This window comes from Entelurus aequoreus, linkage group LG14 (assembly GCF_033978785.1).
Source record: "Entelurus aequoreus isolate RoL-2023_Sb linkage group LG14, RoL_Eaeq_v1.1, whole genome shotgun sequence".
Taxonomy (NCBI): domain Eukaryota; kingdom Metazoa; phylum Chordata; class Actinopteri; order Syngnathiformes; family Syngnathidae; genus Entelurus; species Entelurus aequoreus.
In genome coordinates, this window is record NC_084744.1 from 20,776,566 (window position 1) to 20,795,017 (window position 18,452).

The 18,452-nt window shown below is 37.8% G+C and overlaps 1 protein-coding gene across 1 annotated transcript; it reads right to left on the bottom strand.

Annotated features, from left to right (window-relative positions):
* Nucleotides 1–14,250: 14,250 nt before the first annotated feature.
* On the bottom strand, nucleotides 14,251–18,186 carry LOC133665291 (uncharacterized). Its single transcript, XM_062070546.1, has 6 exons — nucleotides 18,097–18,186; nucleotides 16,660–16,869; nucleotides 16,491–16,589; nucleotides 16,197–16,352; nucleotides 15,984–16,082; nucleotides 14,251–15,448 (listed from the first exon to the last, which is right to left on the bottom strand). The coding sequence occupies exons 2-6, from the start codon at nucleotides 16,867–16,869 to the stop codon at nucleotides 15,149–15,151; spliced, it is 864 nt and encodes a 287-aa protein (XP_061926530.1). The 5' UTR covers nucleotides 18,097–18,186; the 3' UTR covers nucleotides 14,251–15,148.
* Between the last annotated feature and the right edge of the window lie 266 nt (nucleotides 18,187–18,452).

An 18,452-nucleotide genomic window follows, 5' to 3' on the forward strand; every position in this document is an offset into this window, starting at 1 on the left:
CTGTCTTGGTTCAACAACACAATACTAGTTGTAGGAGATGTCACAAAACCTCATCGGGAGTCCCGACAAATCCTGAAAATGGGGGAACATTTTTATTTTTCGTAAACTTTTTTTTGCTAAAATGTGTCCCTTACACAACAATTTTAAAAACGGTCTTGCTTCAACAGCACACAACTGGTCATGTAGTTGTAGGAGATGTCTCAAAACCTCCTCGGGAGTCCCGACAAAAACCGAAAATGGCAGAAAATTAATATTTTTCGAAAGCTTTTTTTCACTAAAATGTCATAGGGGGGGACCCTTACACAAAAATTTTAAAAACTGTCTTGCTTCAACAGCAACATACTGGTCCTTTAGTTATAGGAGATGTCTCAAAACCTCATCAGGAGTCCCGACAAAACACGAAAATGGGGGAACATTTTTATTTTTCGTAAACTTTTTTTTTCTAAAATGTGTCCCTTACACAACAATTTTAAAAACGGTCTTGCTTCAACAGCACACAACTGGTCATGTAGTTGTAGGAGATGTCTCAAAACCTCCTCGGGAGTCCCGACAAAACCCGAAAATGGCAGAAAATTAATATTTTTCGAAAGCTTTTTTTACACAAAAATTTTAAAAACGGTCTTGCTTCAACAGCAAAATACTGGTCCTTTAGTTATAGGAGATGTCTCAAAACCTCATCAGGAGTCCCGACAAAACACGAAAATGGCAGAAAATGACTTTTTTTTAATACTTTTTTTTCGCTAAAATGTCGTAAGGAGGGACCCTAAAACAAAAATTTTAAGAACCATCTTGCTTCAACAGCACAATACTGGTCTTGCAGTTGTAGGAGACGTCTCAAAACCTCATCAGGAGTCCTGACAAAACACGAAAATGGCAGAAAATGTTGTTTTTTTTTACTTCTTTTTTTTGCTAAAATGTCGTAGGGGGAGACCCTTACACAAAAACTCAAAAAACTGTCTTGCTTCAACAGCACAACACTGGTCCTTTAGTTGTAGGAGATGTCTAAAAACCTCATCAGGATTCCTGACAAAACCCATAAATTACACAAAATTAATATTTTTGGAAGACTTTTTTTCGCTAAAATGTCATAAGGGGAGGGGGGCCCTTACACAAAAATGTTGAAAACCGTCTTGCTTCAACAGCACAATACTGGTCTTGCAGTTGTAGGAGACGTCTCAAAACCTCATCAGGAGTCCCGACAAAACACGAAAATGGCAGAAAATGTATTTTTTTTTTAACTTATTTTTTTTGCTAAAATGTCGTAAGGGGGGACCCTTACACAAAAACTCAAAAAACTGTCTTGCTTCAACAGCACAACACTGGTCCTTTAGTTGTAGGAGATGTCTCAAAACCTCATCAGGATTCCTGACAAAACCCATAAATTACACAAAATTTATATTTTTGGAAGACTTTTTTTCGCTAAAATGTCATAAAGGGGTAGGGACCCTTACACAAAAATGTTAAAAACGGTCTTGCTTCAACAGCACACAATTGGTCTTGTAGTTGTAGGAGATGTCTCAAAACCTCATCAGGAGTCCCGACAAACCCGAAAATGGCAGAAAATTAATATTTTTAGAAAACTTTTTTTCGCTAAAATGTCGTGGGGGGGACCCTTACACAAAAATGTTAAAAACCGTCTTGCTTCAACAGCACAATACTGGTCTTGCAGTTGTAGGAGACGTCTCAAAACCTCATCAGGAGTCCCGACAAAACACGAAAAAGGCAGAAAATGTATTTTTTTTTGCTAAAATGTCGTAAGGGGGGACCCTTACACAAAAATTTAAAAAACTGTCTTGCTTCAACAGCATAATACTGGTCCTGTAGTTGTAAGAGACGTCTCAAAACCTCAGGAGCCCCGACAAACCCCGTAAATGGCAGAAAATGTATATATTTTTAAAACTGTGTGTCAAAAATTTCAATTAACAAATGTTAAAAAAAGGACTTAAAAAGCAGGTGTTGATAAAATACTTTCCTACTTTGAGATATTACATGATGTTGCTGGTGTACAATCTCTTGTGCTAAAAGAAATGGTAATAAAAAGGAATTTTCCACATCTTTATTTACGCCAATTACATATAATACTGATAAGAATACCAATAAACACCAGTATTGATAAGGAACACCAATGTCAATAAATTCCTAATGATACATAGTACATCCTTAACCATGACTGTTAGCAGCACGTGCCGTGGTCAACACCTTGCCCCAACACACACTGCCTACAGCATGGACATGTCAAATTAAAGTTTGTTGGAGTACAAAGAGAAAGTGCTTTATGAAGAAAAAGCTATTTAACGTTTGAACATTGACCCCCAAAAATGAAGATTGGAAAATAAAAAGGGCGCTGAACGATAGGTAGTGCCCTTTTTCTCTGCTGTGATACAAGTCTACTTTGGCATCTTTTTCCAGGAAAGTCGGTTCTAGTCACATTTAAAAACTTGCTGTGATACGAAGTCAGCTTCCTCAATCTCTCTAATAAGAGACTCAGAGGCACACTTGGCTCGATCTTAAAGTTTGTAAACCAAAAAGCTCGCTTACAGAGGGCTTCATTAATCAAGGTTCCACCTTATATTATATTGGCTGTTAGTTAGACAGAAAGCTTCATCAATTGTATTATTTAGGACACAGATGTCAAACTCCAGACCCAGGTGCCAGATTATTTTAAGTGGTCCGCCAAAAAGAAATATGTCAAAAAATACTTCATTCTTTCTTGTTAATTAAATGTATTTGCTCTTCCAATTTTGAGTTTGACAAAAAAATGTTCCACATGCAATCGAATACATCCCAACCTTATATTTTCAGATCATACACACACTAAAAAAAAACAATTTAAGCAATGTTTGGGTGATGAAAAATTAATACTTGAATATACACTATATTGCCAAAAGTATTTGGCCAACCATCCAAATGATGAGAATCAGGTGTCCTAATCACTTGGCCCGGTGTATAAAATCAAGCACTTAGGCATGGAGACTGTTTCTACAAACATTTGTGAAAGAATGGGCCGCTCTTAGTGATTTCCAGCGTGGAACTGTCATAGGATGCCACCTGTGCAACAAATCTAGTTGTCAAATTTCCTCGCTCCTAAATATTCCAAAGTCAACTTTATTCTAAGAAAATGGAAGAGTTTGGGACCAACAGCAACTCAGCCACCAAGTGGTAGGCCACGTAAACTGACAGAGAGGGGTCAGCGGATGCTGAAGTGCATAGTGCAAAGACTTTCTGCACAGTCAGTTGCTACAGAGCTCCAAACTTCATGTGACCTTCCAATTAGCCCACGTACAGTACGCAGAGAGAGTCATGGAAGGGGTTTCCATGGCTGAGCATCTGCATCTAAGCCATACATCACCAAGTCCAATGCAAAGCGTCGGATGCAGTGGTGTAAAGCACGTCGCCACTGGATTCTAGAGCAGTGGAAACACATTCTCTGGTGTGATGAATCACGCTTTTCCATCTGGCAATCTGATGGACGAGTCTGGGTTTGGAGGTTGCCAGTAGAATGCTTTTGTGGTCCCCTTTATTTAGAAAAGTACCGAAATACTTTTGGTACCGGTACCAAAATATCGGTATCGGGACAACACAAATGATTTGTTTGTTAAAATAAAGCCAACAGTGAAATTTTTTGTGGTCCCCTTTATTTAGAAAAGTACCGAAAAGTACCAAAATACTTTTGGTACCGGTACCAAAATATCGGTATCGGGACAACACTAATACACACACACCGAGCACCCACTGGAAGAAATGTAGATCGGCGCCTATGCTCTCAATTGCTCTGTTGATTGCTATTCTGAATGTTGCTGGGTTTGGTTTTGGAATTGTAATTGTATTATTATGGTATTATTGTGTATTATTTTGTTGGATTGGTTAAAACAAAACAAAAATATATATATACATTGTTTATTTCACAAAACCCTAACATCCAGGAAGGAGAGACGTTACAAATTGTTGATAATTTGTCAGCAAACTATCAAATGCTGAGACCTTTGTGTTTGTATCCGTTTTGTATGGATGTTTTGTTTTTTGCATTGAAGGCAAAATTAGTGCTAAAGTGGTGGCTGTAAATTCTCAAGCAAAATAAAGTTTGATTGACGACATCCTTTTGCACGCCATCATCATCATCATCCTCCTCATCACCCTTTGCCATTTTGCATCTTCACATGTTGGACACAGACATGTGGCCCTCTCACACATGCCATCTCTTGGATCGCACACACACGCGGTGCCACACAGACACACACACACACACATAGACACTAAGCACCAGTCGTGAGTTGAGTCAGATCCCCTCAGGTTTGCTGAGTCAGAACGCCATCCCGTTAGATTTCTGATGGTGTTGCCTGCGCTCGCGGCGCCTTGTCATGCACGTACAAACACACACACACACACCAGCGTTGATTTGCCCAGATTTATCTCATTGTGCACACAGCATCACGCTGACATGCACATAGATAATTGAAGACGCTTGAATACGTCCGCTCAAGTGTCTATTTAGCGCTCACAAAATTCATGCAAGAGCCCGGGCAAATATGAGATATACACATACCACACATAACTTCTCGGCAAAATCCAATGCAGAAATTTGGACTGATGACTGGTTGCCATGGACACAAGACTGGTGTTGAACATAACTGGTTTTGTGGTCCCCTTTATTTAGAAAAGTACCGAAAAGTACCGAAAAACTTTTGGTACTTCGAGGTCACTTTTAGAATATTCCAAATGTATGCTGATATTCAACACAAATGCTATATCAGTAAACTACATTCAAACAAAACCGAGCATTAAACTACAGAACCCAAAACCAGTGAAGTTGGCACGTTGTGTACATCGTAAATAAAAACAGAATACAATGATTTGCAAATCCTTTTCAACTTATATTCAATTGAATAGACTGCAAAGATAAAATATTTAATGTTCAAACTGACAAACATGATTTTTTTGTGTGCAAATAATCATTAACTTAGAATTTAATGGCAGCAACACATTGCAACAATGTTGGCACAGGGGCATTTTTACCACTGTGTTACATGGCCTTTCCTTTTAACAACACTCAGTAAACGTTTGGGAACTGAGGAGACCAATTTTTTAAACTTTTCAGGTGGAATTCTTTCCCATTCTTGCTTGATGTACAGCTTAAGTTGTTCAACAGTCTCCGTTGTGGTATTTTAGGCTTCATATTGCGCCACACATTTTCAATGGGAGACAGGTCTGGACTACAGGCAAGCCAGTCTAGTACCGGCACTCTTTTACTATGAAGCCACACTGTTGTAACACGTGGCTTGGCATTGTCTTTCTGAAATAAGCAGGGGCGTCCATGATAACGTTGTTTGGATGGCAACATATGTTGCTCCAAAACCTGTATGTACCTTTCAGCATTAATGGCGCCTTCACAGATGTGTAAGTTACCCATGTCTTGGGCACTAATACACCCCCATACCATCACAGATGCTGGCTTTTGAACTTTGCGCCTATAACAATCCAGATGGTTCTTTTCCTCTTTGTTCCGGAGGACACAGCGTCCACAGTTTCAAAAAACAATTTGAAATGTGGACTCGTCAGAACACTTTTCCACTTTGCATCAGTCCATCTTAGATGAGCTCGGGCCTAGCAAAGCCGGCTGCGTTTCTGGGTGTTGTTGATCAATGGCTTTTGCTTTGCATAGTAGAGTTTTAACTTGCACTTACAAATATAGCGACAAACTGTAGTTACTGACAGTGGTTTTCTGAAGTGTTCCTAAACCCCTTGTGGTGATATCCTTTACACACTGATGTCACTTTTTGATGCAGTACCGCCTGAGGGATCCAAGGTCACGGGCATGCCGCTTACGAGCAGTGATTTCTCCAGATTCTCTGAACCTTTTGATGATATTACGGACCGTAGATGGTGAAATCCCTAAATTCCTTGCAATAGCTTGTTGAGAAATGTTGTTCTTAAACTTTTGGACAATTTGCTCACACATTTGTTCACAAAGTTTGTGAATGACTGAGCATTTCATGGAAGCTGCTTTTATACCCAATCATGGCACCCACCTGTTCCCAATTAGCCTGTTCACCTGTGGGATGTTCCAAATAAGAGTTTGATGACCATTCCTCAACTTTATCAGTCATTTTTGCCACTTGTGCCAGCTTTTTTTCAAACATGTTGCAGGCATGAAATTCCAAATGAGCTAATATTTGCAAAAAATAACAATGTTTTTCAGTTCGAACATTAAGTATCTTGTTTTTGCAGTCTATTCAATTGAATATAAGTTGAGAAGGATTTGCAAATCATTGTATTCTGTTTTTATTTACCATTTACACAACGTGCCAACTTCACTTGTTTTGTGTTTTATACATTGGAGACAGAATTTCTTGTATAGTACCTTTGTGCAAGTGTACCTAATATAGTGTACAACCTCCTCCACATGCAACACCTTCACCATCTACATTTTTAATGAAGCCATGAGAATATTCTTGCTCAAGAGACCATCTCCAATTTCATTTAACAACTCATCGCGGCGTAAAATTCCAACTAAACACAAATGCTAATCTTACTCCAATTCAAGCCTCCTCAGCAAAACAGAGCTACTAACTTAGCATATAAATATGGTACGATGGAAATTATTCACAGATGACGATTACAGGACCAGCCTGCAAAATACTTAAATATATACAAATGTTTTGCAATATGAAGACCAGACAGAGGAGCTAAATAAATATGCTAAAACGGTACCAATGACTTAACCCAAAGACATCAATCAATATTTCTTTGGAGACTTGTTGTAAATAAATTATATCATTTTGGAAAGGCAAACAGAATTAATGGGTATAGATGTTTTTTTTCAAACAATACATCATCTACATTGTTTTCTTTCATATATTGACAGGTATTCTTACTCGCAGCTAAAGCTAAATCTTGTTGCAGTTATTCCAAATAAGACTTTCATTAACTTCCACATAACACCGACTGTGACAGAAACTGTAACTTGGCAGTCTGAAAGGTTTCTCCGAGCTGAATCTCTTCCTTTTTGTTCCCTCGCTCCATGCCTTTTATGCTGTCTCAAACCTTTTAGTGCGGCACAAAACCTAATTTTCACTGGAGTGGAGAATTAAGACGGCACAGCTGTGCTGTCACAAAATCCTTCAAATTTAATTCAGCGCCTGGAACCATCGGAAAGAAGCGTTTGACTTTAGTTTTATCTGGGAGGAGAACAATGTGACTCGACCGCGCAGGCTGTCATCAGAAGAGCTCATTTTCTGCACGGGTCCAACCTAAGTCCCGTGGGCCGACTCTGTATATAACACCAAATTCTGGGCCACCATACACAAGACACTTCTTTTTCTTCTTCTTTTCTTTAGTTTATTTCGAACATGAACACACTTACAGCATAATACATCACACAATTTCATATCATTTCACTTCACATCATGTCCGAAAAGGAGTAGGAAGAGGCAAAGCTTATTTAATCCTACCCCTTTCCCACTTCAGAGCGTTTACAAATATATACATTCATTTACTGACTTCTTTATAGTAAAATGACATCCGTGAATGAGTAATAAAACAGTTTTTGTAATATATAATTAGTGGAGGGAGATGTGGCCAGCGCTGCCTGCAGGAGCAAAGGTCACCGCTTCTGTCCATGGTGCTGAGGACAGAGCATCATCAGACGAGGGCGTGGCAGTGCTGACGGCGAGACACAGCTGGCAGGCGATTAGATTTAACAGGTGGTACGTGTTAATCTATCCATCCATCCATTTTCTACCGCTTATTCCCTTTGGGGTAGCAGGGGGGCGCTGGAGCCTGTCTCAGCTACAATCGGGCGGAAGGCGGGGTACACCCTGGACAAGTCGCCACCTCATCGCAGGGCCAACACAGATAGACAGACAACATTCACACTCACATCCACACACTAGGGCCAATTTAGTGTTGCCAATCAACCTATCCCCAGGTGCATGTCTTTGGAGGTGGGAGGAAGCCGGAGTACCCGGAGGGAACCCACGCAGTCACGGGGAGAACATGCAAACTCCACACAGAAAGATCCTTGGCAAGTGCCACTCTCATGTCATTTTCACAGCAAGGTCTGTTCCTTTTCTTCGTTTTTACGTCCAGCACCCTCGAAAAGGATTGCTCGCAAAGACTGGGGGTATCCATAGTTCGGCAATAGGGAGAAGTCTTTATTCCCACGAGGAGTCGGGTGTGTCTTGACCTCCGCGGCGGAGGCTCCGCCAAACCCCTGAGGCCGACTCACCGAACCCCTAGGGTTCGATCGAACCCAGGTTAAGAACCACTGCACTAGAGCCAATTTCGAATTCGAATCGCGATTCTCACGTTGTGCGATTCAGAATCAATTCTCATTTTTAAAAAATCAATTATTTTTTTAATAATTGTTTTATTTTATTTTATTTGTATTTTATTTTTTAATTTTTTTAAATTAATCAATCCAACAAAACAATACACAGCAATACCATAACAATGCAATCCAATTCCAAAACCAAACCCGACCCAGCAACACTCAGAACTGCAATAATCAGAGCAATTGAGAGGAGACACAAACATGCAGAACAAACCAAAAGTAGTGAAACAAAAATGAATATTATCAACAACAGTATCAATATTAGTAACTATTTCAACATAGCAGTGATTAAAAATCCCTCATTGACATTATCATTAGACATTTATAAAAATAAAAATAAAAGAACAATAGTGTCACAGTGGCTTACACTTGCATCGCATCTCATAAGCTTGACAACACACTGTGTCCAATATTTTCACAAAGATAAAATAAGTCATATTTTTGGTTCATTTAATAGTTAAAACAAATTTACAATATTGCAATCAGTTGATAAAACATGGTCCTTTGCAATTATTAAAGCTTTTTACAAAAATCTACTACTCTGCTTGCATGTCAGCAGACTGGGGTAGATCCTGCTGAAATCTATGTATTGAATGAATAGAGAATCCTTTTGAATCGGGAAAAAAATCGTTTTTTGAATCGAGAATCGTGTTGAATTGAAAAAACAAATCAATTTTGAATCGAATCGTGACCCCAAGAATCGATATTGAATCGAATCGTGGGACACCCAAAGATTCACAGCCCTAATGTTTTTGGAGGTGGGAGGAAGCCAGAGTACCCGAAGGAAACCCACGCAGTCACGGGGAGAACATGCAAACTCCACACAGAAATATCCCGAGCCAATGATTGAACTCAGGACTACTCAGGACCTTCGTATTGTGAGGCACATGCACTAACCCCTGTTCCACCGTGCTGCCCGCATCCTGACTCAATAGGCTAATTATAAAATGGAAAAAAAATATAACATGTTTCCTTAAAAATGAAAGCTACACGCTTGAACTGTTGGCTTTGCACGAGCCCTTACATTAGGTTGTTGTCATGCCAGAGCTGTATATACAAAAGGACAGTGGTGCATCGGTCCATCATGCCGGGAGGTTGTCGTTTTAATGAACATTGAATGGAAAATGGCAAATACAAACTTTGGATAAAACGTGGACCAAATCCACGCGCAGCCTGCTGCAAAGTATGCAAAAAGGGAATCGAGTTTTTTGCAATGGGGGAGTGGGCTCTCTCCAGTCATATGAAAGGTAAGCCACAGAGATTACTAGCCCTACAAGTTAACTAACGTTAGCTAAAGTTTTGATTTCTAACCTTTTGGTACATGCTAGACCTAAACTGTAAGATCAGCGCGAGATTACATGTTAATTACGGACAGTTATTACGAGCTATGAAAGGAAAATAGGGAGCGTTTGTCGATGATAAATTATAATGTTAAGAACTTCCCTCAACTAGAAATCGATGTGTTACCATAACCACAGTTATAAGGCTAGATGTGCTTAATGAAAGGTGACTGAGGTGTTGTGAAACAACATATTTTCCTTTAATTTATAATCCATATATTAATGTGGAACACTTTTGTTAATAAATGAGTGAAATTGACATTTTGCGGGTGCGTGTATTTATATCACATTATGCAGTTTACAAGCACAAACACGCTGTGAATCAGTCCGTGCTGTCCGATGTCATTAAGTGCTGTAAGTAAGAAAAAGAACAAGACATTTGAAAAACAACACAAATGAAGACACTTTTGCAAACACCAATGACATTGAAGAGTACAGAAACACTGCTTCATTTTCTATGCCCCATTCAGTTAATTATAACTGCTGGTTCAATGTTAGGCTTAGTTTTTAGCAGATTTTCCGTATTTTTCCTACAGACAGTATTTGGTGACCTCAAACAACAAGGCTACGGATTGATTCACACTGGTTTTCGCCTTTTGAGGGGTACTGGAAAAACTGGAAAATTGATCTTGAAAGTCCTTAAAAAGTGCTTGAATTTGGCCATGGAAAAGGTGTACGAACCCTGTGAAAGCTCCCCCCATCACACCCTAAACCGGGGGTCAGCAACCTAGTGGCTCCCTGGACCTCTTTCAGAGATGTGTGAAAATTAGCGTTTCATACGGTTGAGTTTGTTGCTTTATAACAATCGATGTAACAATAACAGAAAGGATCCAGTTGTCGTCTCAACGATTTGTTTCATTCACTTACAGCTACTCCAAGTGTTAACTGCTAGCCTCATGCACGTACACAGAATGTCGCAACATTAAGATGCGCGGCAAACCGCACATAATTTGACATGGAGGGTACAGAACAGCTCCATTTTATAAATAGAGGTAAAACAAAAGTAGCAAACAGAAGGAAACATTGATAAATAAATAATGTGACATCGGACAATCAGAAATGCACAGAGCCATGTTTGTTTACTGTGGAAGTCACTGCTTCTTCGTCTTATACTTCCTTTTACTGTATGTGCTGCGTGTGTCAAAATAAAGTATTCCGATTTAAAGTGTGATGCACGAAAATTTACTTCATAATAGGATAATTTTTTAAGGGTCAATGTACACAGTAACATTCTATTCGAATGATGATCAGATTAAATGTATTTTGCACATGTACACCTGGCTAATAAGTACATCCACTTATACTACTAGTCTGTGCAGTATTATTCTGCTCGTGTGTGTCCTTTAACTAGGACACACACATCTATACCTTTGGCCATTCTAAACCAGTAATTTCCAGAAGTTATCTCCTGTGAGAAGCCTCCATATTACTAATAATTTCCAATGTTGCAAAAATGTGTAGAATAAAAATTAAAATACAACATTTCTGTCAACGAAGATTTGCATCAGCCTTTGATAGTAGGCTAATATAGCTAATATAGACACTTGCATCATGTGTTGCCTTCATTATAACACTTATATAAGGTTTTTAATTTTTTGCCGCTCCAGACATATTTTTAAATTTATTTTTGGTCCAATATGGCTCTTTTAACATGTTGGGTTTACAACCCCTGCCCTAAACCTAAAGTCACCACCCCATACACACACTTGGGAACTTTACACACACTAAAAAAACAAACTATTGCATGGATGTGGTTGAAACAAGCTTTTAAAATTCATGTAAAAATTATGTTTGACTTTTTAAAGATAGGATTTACATACATACAGTATTTATAACATATCTAGATAAACTCCCTAATTGGTTTATTTTTGTAATTTCTGTTTTTTTTTTTTACAAAAAGTGCCAACAAATTCAATATAAAGTTGCCACAATAACCCATCCATCCCTTTTCTACCGCTCGTCCCTTACGCGGTGGCGGGGGGTGCTGGAGCCTATCCCAGCTGCATTCGGGCGGAAGGCGGTGTACACCCTGGACAAGTCGCCACCTCATCGAAGGGCCACAATAACATTTAAGATAATTGTACAACTTCCGTACACTTGAATATGATTTATAATATGTTTTTCTTGAATTCAGTGTAAAGTAGAGATTAGCTGGTTCACATTTCTAGGTAGTCATAATAATACATCATCTTTTTGGTTTTTAAAACCCAGCGATGCCTGTTTCTAACTTTAATCAAGGGTCTTTGAATGCACCCCAGTTATGTGCTGAGATGCAAACGTCAGCCTTTTGTTATTTGAAGTTGCTTTAATTTTTTTTTAATATAATATTTATTTATTTTTCGATAGGGAAATCATAATACAGGTACTGAGAAAACAGACACTTTTTTTTTTGCCCCCCCCACCCCCAAAAATAAATAAATAAATAAAATAAAATAAACAAAAAATTATAATAATAATATAAAAAAAATTAAAAATAAAATTAAAAAAATAAAATATATATAAAAATAATATATATAAATAAAATAATAACACTCCCTCCCACCCCTCGTCCTACATTTCCGTCACAGTGGGTAGCAATGTACTGCCTTCCTCTTCACCACAAGCAGATAGAGAATCTCAATAACTGACTGAAAGGGAAAAAAAAGGTAACACAAATTTAAATCACAATCATACAGAGAAGTGTCACTGAATAAAAACAACGACAAACAAAAAAAAGAGTTGAGGTAAGTGAAAAGGTTCATTGTCAACAGTGAGTGTCACATTTATCCTATAGTGTCTGTAACTAATTATGCAGCCCCAGGTCAAGTCAAATTGTCTTGGTGTACCCCTCAGATTATATTTAACTTTCTCTAAAGTTGCTTAAATGTTTTTAGTTCGTACGGTGTCATTAGTTTTCACTAACGGAGCACATAAATTAAATATTACATCTTTATCACACACATAGGGGTAAGCAAGCGTACCGTAGGTTTCACTTTTGGATAATTTTGGATTAATTTTGAGCCTCTGTATTTTTTTTCCTATTATAAATCTCTAATTACTGTAATAACGGCTGAGGGGCTTTGTTGACAAAACTGTCATATGAGAGGAATTGGCAGGCAGCGATTAAGTGCGCTCAAACTAGTCAAACATCTGCGCTTTAGGTGCTTAGTGTGCTCAGGCACGCAATGCGTCCTAAAGGTCGCGAATATGCGTAAGTGTCATGGTGCCGGCGTAAGTGACGCCAGCTCGCTCTTCCCCCCTTCGAACCCTCCGGCGTAGCTTAACTGAACCTCTCAAAAAATTCTCAAATTTTAGTCGTCCCTCAAATTAGCGAGGGGACGACAGTAGCTGCACATGCTGATTTCATTTGTGTACTCAGTACCCGCATCATCTTTTCAGTGCCTATGCAAGCCTGGATAAATAGGAAAATGATGTCCAGAAGGGCATCTGTGGAAAAACAAAGCCTAACAAATCATGCCGGTAAATCACGATAGCAGGCTGCTGATAGATGTAGCCAAAAGACAACTACATTTTATATATTCCAGATGGCAGTGCCACAAATTATAAGTCCGGTAATACATCTTGTGTGTGACATTTGTGCGGTGGCATGATTCACCCATTGAAGGGTGTGTATACCACAATTGTTTTCAAATCCAGTGGTTGTGTAGAAAAATAATATAATTCCTCCTAATGTTGTCCAGATATCAATACTTTGGATATTTTGGTACTGGTACCAAAATTATTTTGATACTTTTCTAAATAAAGGGAACCACAAAAAATTGCGTTAGTGGCTTTATTTGAACAGAAAATCTTAGGGTACATTAAACATATGTTTCTTATTGCAAGTTTGTCCTTAAATAAAATAGTGAACATACAAGACAACTTGTCTTTTAGTAGTTAGTAAACAAACAAAAGCTCCTAATTTAGTCTGCTGACTTATGCAGTAACATATTGTGTCATTTATCATTCTATTATTTTGTCAAAATTATTAGAGACAAGTGGTAGAAAATAAATTATTAATCTACTTGTTTGTTTACTGTTAATATCTGCTTACTTTCTCTTTTAACATGTTCTATTTACACTTCTGTTAAAATGTAATAATCACTTATTCTTCTGTTGTTTGATACTTTACATTAGTTTTGGATGATACCACAAATTTGGGTATCAATCCGATACCAAGTCGTTGCAGGATCATATTCAAAGTCCTCCTGTGTCCAGGGACATACACTGTAAAAACAGTTGCCTAGATCTAACGCAATAAAAATAAGGCAACATTTTCCAAGCAATTTTTGTTAGTTTAGTCAACTAATTGGTATTTTGAGTAAGTAGAACTTAATAATATGCATTTCGATTTATGCAAAAAGATTAAGTTGCGTTTACAGAAAAAGCCAACAAATTGAGTAAAATCAATGTAAAAAAACATCAGCATATTAAACACACAAGACTTAGTTAAAATAAGTAACATTTAAATGAAAAAATAATTTGTGCACTCAATTTTATTAATTTTGACCAACTTACCCTTTCTTTGTTTTCAAAATGGAAACTGCTTAAAATAATTACTTAGAATAATAATACAAAAATTAAACATATCAAATTCCAACCTTTATTAAATCATTATCATATAAAAACAGTGGCAATGAGCTGGACAGTATGAACAGTCAACATCCATATTTAGTGCATAGAATGCATGACCTCAACTTTTTAAAGTGCTGTATAGAACACCTTCACAGTAGTTTTCTTTTTTTAACCGTATACATATTATTAAAACATTTTCACAAGCCATATCCAAACCGTGTCAATAAGCTGGAGAGTATTAACAGTCAAGAACATCAGTATATGGTATAACTCGGTTGGTAGAGCGGCCGTGCCAGCAACTTGAGGGTTGCAGGTTCGATCTCCGCTTCCGCCATCCTAGTCACTGCCGTTGTGTCCTTGGGCAAGACACATTACCCACCTGCTCCCAGTGCCACCCACACTGGTTTAAAATGTAACTTAGATATTGGGTTTCACTATGTAAAGCGCTTTGAGTCACTTGAGAAAAAGCCCTATATAAATGTAATTCACTTCACTTATTTAGTGCATAAAAGAATGCATGACCTCAGCATCTCAAGTTTTACTTAGAACCTTCACAGTACAGTTTCTTGCTAAAACAATTTAACATTAAGATTATCTGTACTTCTGTAACAATTCACAAACAGAACACCGTCACCATAGTGTCTTTCAGTGTGTATATTTTGAAACATTTGAACTTAAACAACTCACAGATCCTTCCTTCTGACCAGCTGGAGCTTTGCAGTGGGGCAATTTAGTGTGTATAAAACATAAAAAAACTTAATTTACACACCAGAAACGATGACCTGGAGCTTTGTATAAAACCTGAACAGGACAAACCGTTACAACATTCTGAAGAATTCCACTCAATGAACAATCTATAATGATTTTGAGCAGACACAAGAAAATAGCTGTTCAAAAGTGCAAGCTGACAGTCATGGCTCACTGCCTAAGCTAGAAGCTTGTTTTTGAGAGTCATGAATTTGGGGGTTGGTTTTGGGCGCAGTGTGTCGAGTCCCACAAAAAGTCTTTGAAGCACCTCAAATGTTTTGGAAAGTTTGGATGGATACTCAAGATTAAGTGCATACGTCAACCCCAGAAGTAGGCAGCATGCTTTGGCTAGGTTTCCAAGATGAGTAAGGACTGGTAGTCCCTCAATGATGATTCCTACTGCATTTGGCTCACGACAGATGTAGATGCTCATATTCTTCATTTCCAGGTCCTCATGAACAGTGGTCTCTGCAGTTCCCTTTGAGATACAAAAACAGTCATTTAAAAAAACAAACATCTAATTTTATATTTAATATAAGTTGTGTGATTTAATCCAGATAATGATTACTTTTGTGAAGACCATTTTGAAAATTTTTGAATTCTAATTTGAGATCTTGTACATTAAACTTGGTACAATAGATGCATTTCCAGCCACATGCTTTTTATTGGCATTTTTAATTTGCATATAAAAAACCTGAATAGAACCACCAGAAATTAAAGCAAACAAACAAACAAACAGTAATATGTTATATATATATATAGAGTAAATGTTTTAATGCTTGTTTAAGGGGAGTATTTTTTGTTTGCATTGTTTTTTTTAGGGCAAACAGAAACACAAGACAGAAAGGCATCACTCTGTGGTGCTATGCTAATTAGCTATCCTGGGGCTCCTGCCAACTAGCTGCATGCTCGACCTCCACCTGACAACTGCTGGTTCAGTCAGTTCACATAAGTAAACCAAATTTAAGCTTGTACATCAGACTGATCCAAACCTGCTTTTAAACAATACTTACACAGTAGTCAGAGATTAGCTCCTGTCCACTCTCTCCCACGTACTCTATGAGGCATCTCAGAGTCACATCTCTCTTCATCACTGCAGAGGCACTTGGGTCCTAGAGTTAATAGAAGAATAATAAATAAATGAATTTTGTTGGCAATTTTACTCCAAATCTGTGATATCGTTATTAGAGCATGATTACAGATTCAGTTGTAAACTTTTAAACCACCTGTATCAGTTCCATCAACAAGTTCTTGATGCACTGACCAGTCACTCCACCTTTTGCACTGAAGAGCTCCAGGAGTTTCGGAGTGTACCTGTCCAGCTGGGACATAAATGTTGATTCCAGTGGAACAACAGTGCACCTTCGGAACTCTTCATTAATCTGTAAGACAGCAAATGTTGACCATTACTGATATTAAGGGTTTTAGTATACATTTTCAGGCAAAAAGTGAGTCTAGTATGTCATGTCCAAGTCACAATGGAAACTTAGTCAGGAAAAATAGAATGATAAATCATTTACCTGGAATGGTTCAAAGAGGGCAGGCCATCTTTCCTTAAATTCTGCCACCCCAGCAGGAGACTTGGCAACAACTTCCTGTCTTCTCCAACTGTATACGTTCTGGCCATCATATCATTGATGCTCCTGGCACAGTCTTTTTACACAGAGGGCAGGTGAATGAAGGACTTACTTGAGGTGAGTTGAGGAATTTGACTTCTGGGTGGTATCTTGACAGATGAGAGCGAAGGGAACTCCAGCATTTAAAAGAGCATGGGCAACCTATATGAATGCAAGGGAAGGCATGGCTGTGTCCCAAGGTCCCATGGTGCAGTCTGCAATGCTTTAAAAAATCACTCTTGGTTGGTACAACAGTGCTGCACAATTTACAGGGCCATCCCATCTGTCATTGGAGAGAGAGAACAAAAAAGACAAGTTATGGTTCATGGCTAACGTCTTGGATACATAAGCCCGATGAGAGCCCTTTATATGTTTTTTTTATACCCTAATATACTCAATTGCAGTGTTTCCTCTGGATTTTTTTGTAGCCGCGGTGGTCTAAGTTGGTAACCTAGCAACAGTAGGATGGTCCGGGGGCATGCCCCCATGGAAGAACATTTTGAAAAATGACCCTTTAAATCAGGGGTCCCCAAACTTTTTGACTCGGCGGCCGCATTGGGTTAAAAAAATGTGGCCGGGGGCCAGGCTGTGTGTATATATATATACACACATTGTCTTTATGTGTATATATATATATATATATATATATATATATATATATATATATATATATATATATATATATATATATATATATACACACACATAAAGACAATGTGTATATATATATATATATATATATATATATATATATATATATATATATATATATATATATATACATATATATATATATATATATATATACACACATTGTCTTTATAATCCGTTTTGTCATTTAACATCAATTAACATTGATGTTCATCAACATTTAACATTGTCACATTATCGATGGGAAAATTCATTTTTAGACAATATGATTTGCCTGAGCGACTAGGAGACACCAAGAGTAACAAGTGGTAGAAAAAGGATTAGAAAGAAAAGATTTTTAAAAAATATTAATTAAAACAATTTGTGGGCCGGATTTTGGATGCTGGGGGGCCGGATCCGGCCCGCAGGCCGTAGTTTGGGGACCCCTGCTTTAAATAGTGACTACTGGTGAGATTTTGGAGGGGGGGAAATGTTGAGATTGAGACTTACACAACGAGTGTTATTCTTACAAGAGTAGCGTTTTGCCTAAGAGTGTGCATGGACAGCAGGTCTGAGGGGAGCTATCTAGCTAGCTGCTAGCAACTTTTAATGCAAGCTAGTGAAGCAGCTTTAATGTGGCTGCTTACAAACTGAAGAATAAAATATTAAACTACCATGCAAATAAAACGCTAATTATAAACTGCACAGCTATAACAATGTTTGGTTGAAGTTAATGAGCTGTTGGAGGTAAGAGCAAATTCGAAATGGCGGTCGGCGGGAAAAGTAGCAAACTAAATATAACGTTGAGCCATGCTTTTGAAAATGTATACATTTCAATCCTGGCAAATACTGACTTTTAACAATATAAATTGTTACTTACATGAGTGATGAGTCCGGTAAAGTGTTTTCCTTGGGCTCCGTGAAGAGACGTGTCTGGGCTTGTTCTTCCACAGCTGGTGGGCGGGTCCTGACGTTTTATGTCTGATATAAACCTTTGAACTGAGTTTTGCTAAATCAATTTATGTTGGAAGTCCAATAAAATTAATTTTATCATAAAAAAAATCAAGTTACCAAAATATTCACACTTTTTACTTATAGATAACTCAAAAACTATAAAAAATAAAAATAAATTGATTTATTTGAATAAATATACTTTTAAAATTAAAGTAAAATGGACAACACCACTGAAAGAGTTTTTACTGTGTATTTCCTGAGTTTATAAACATAATATACATT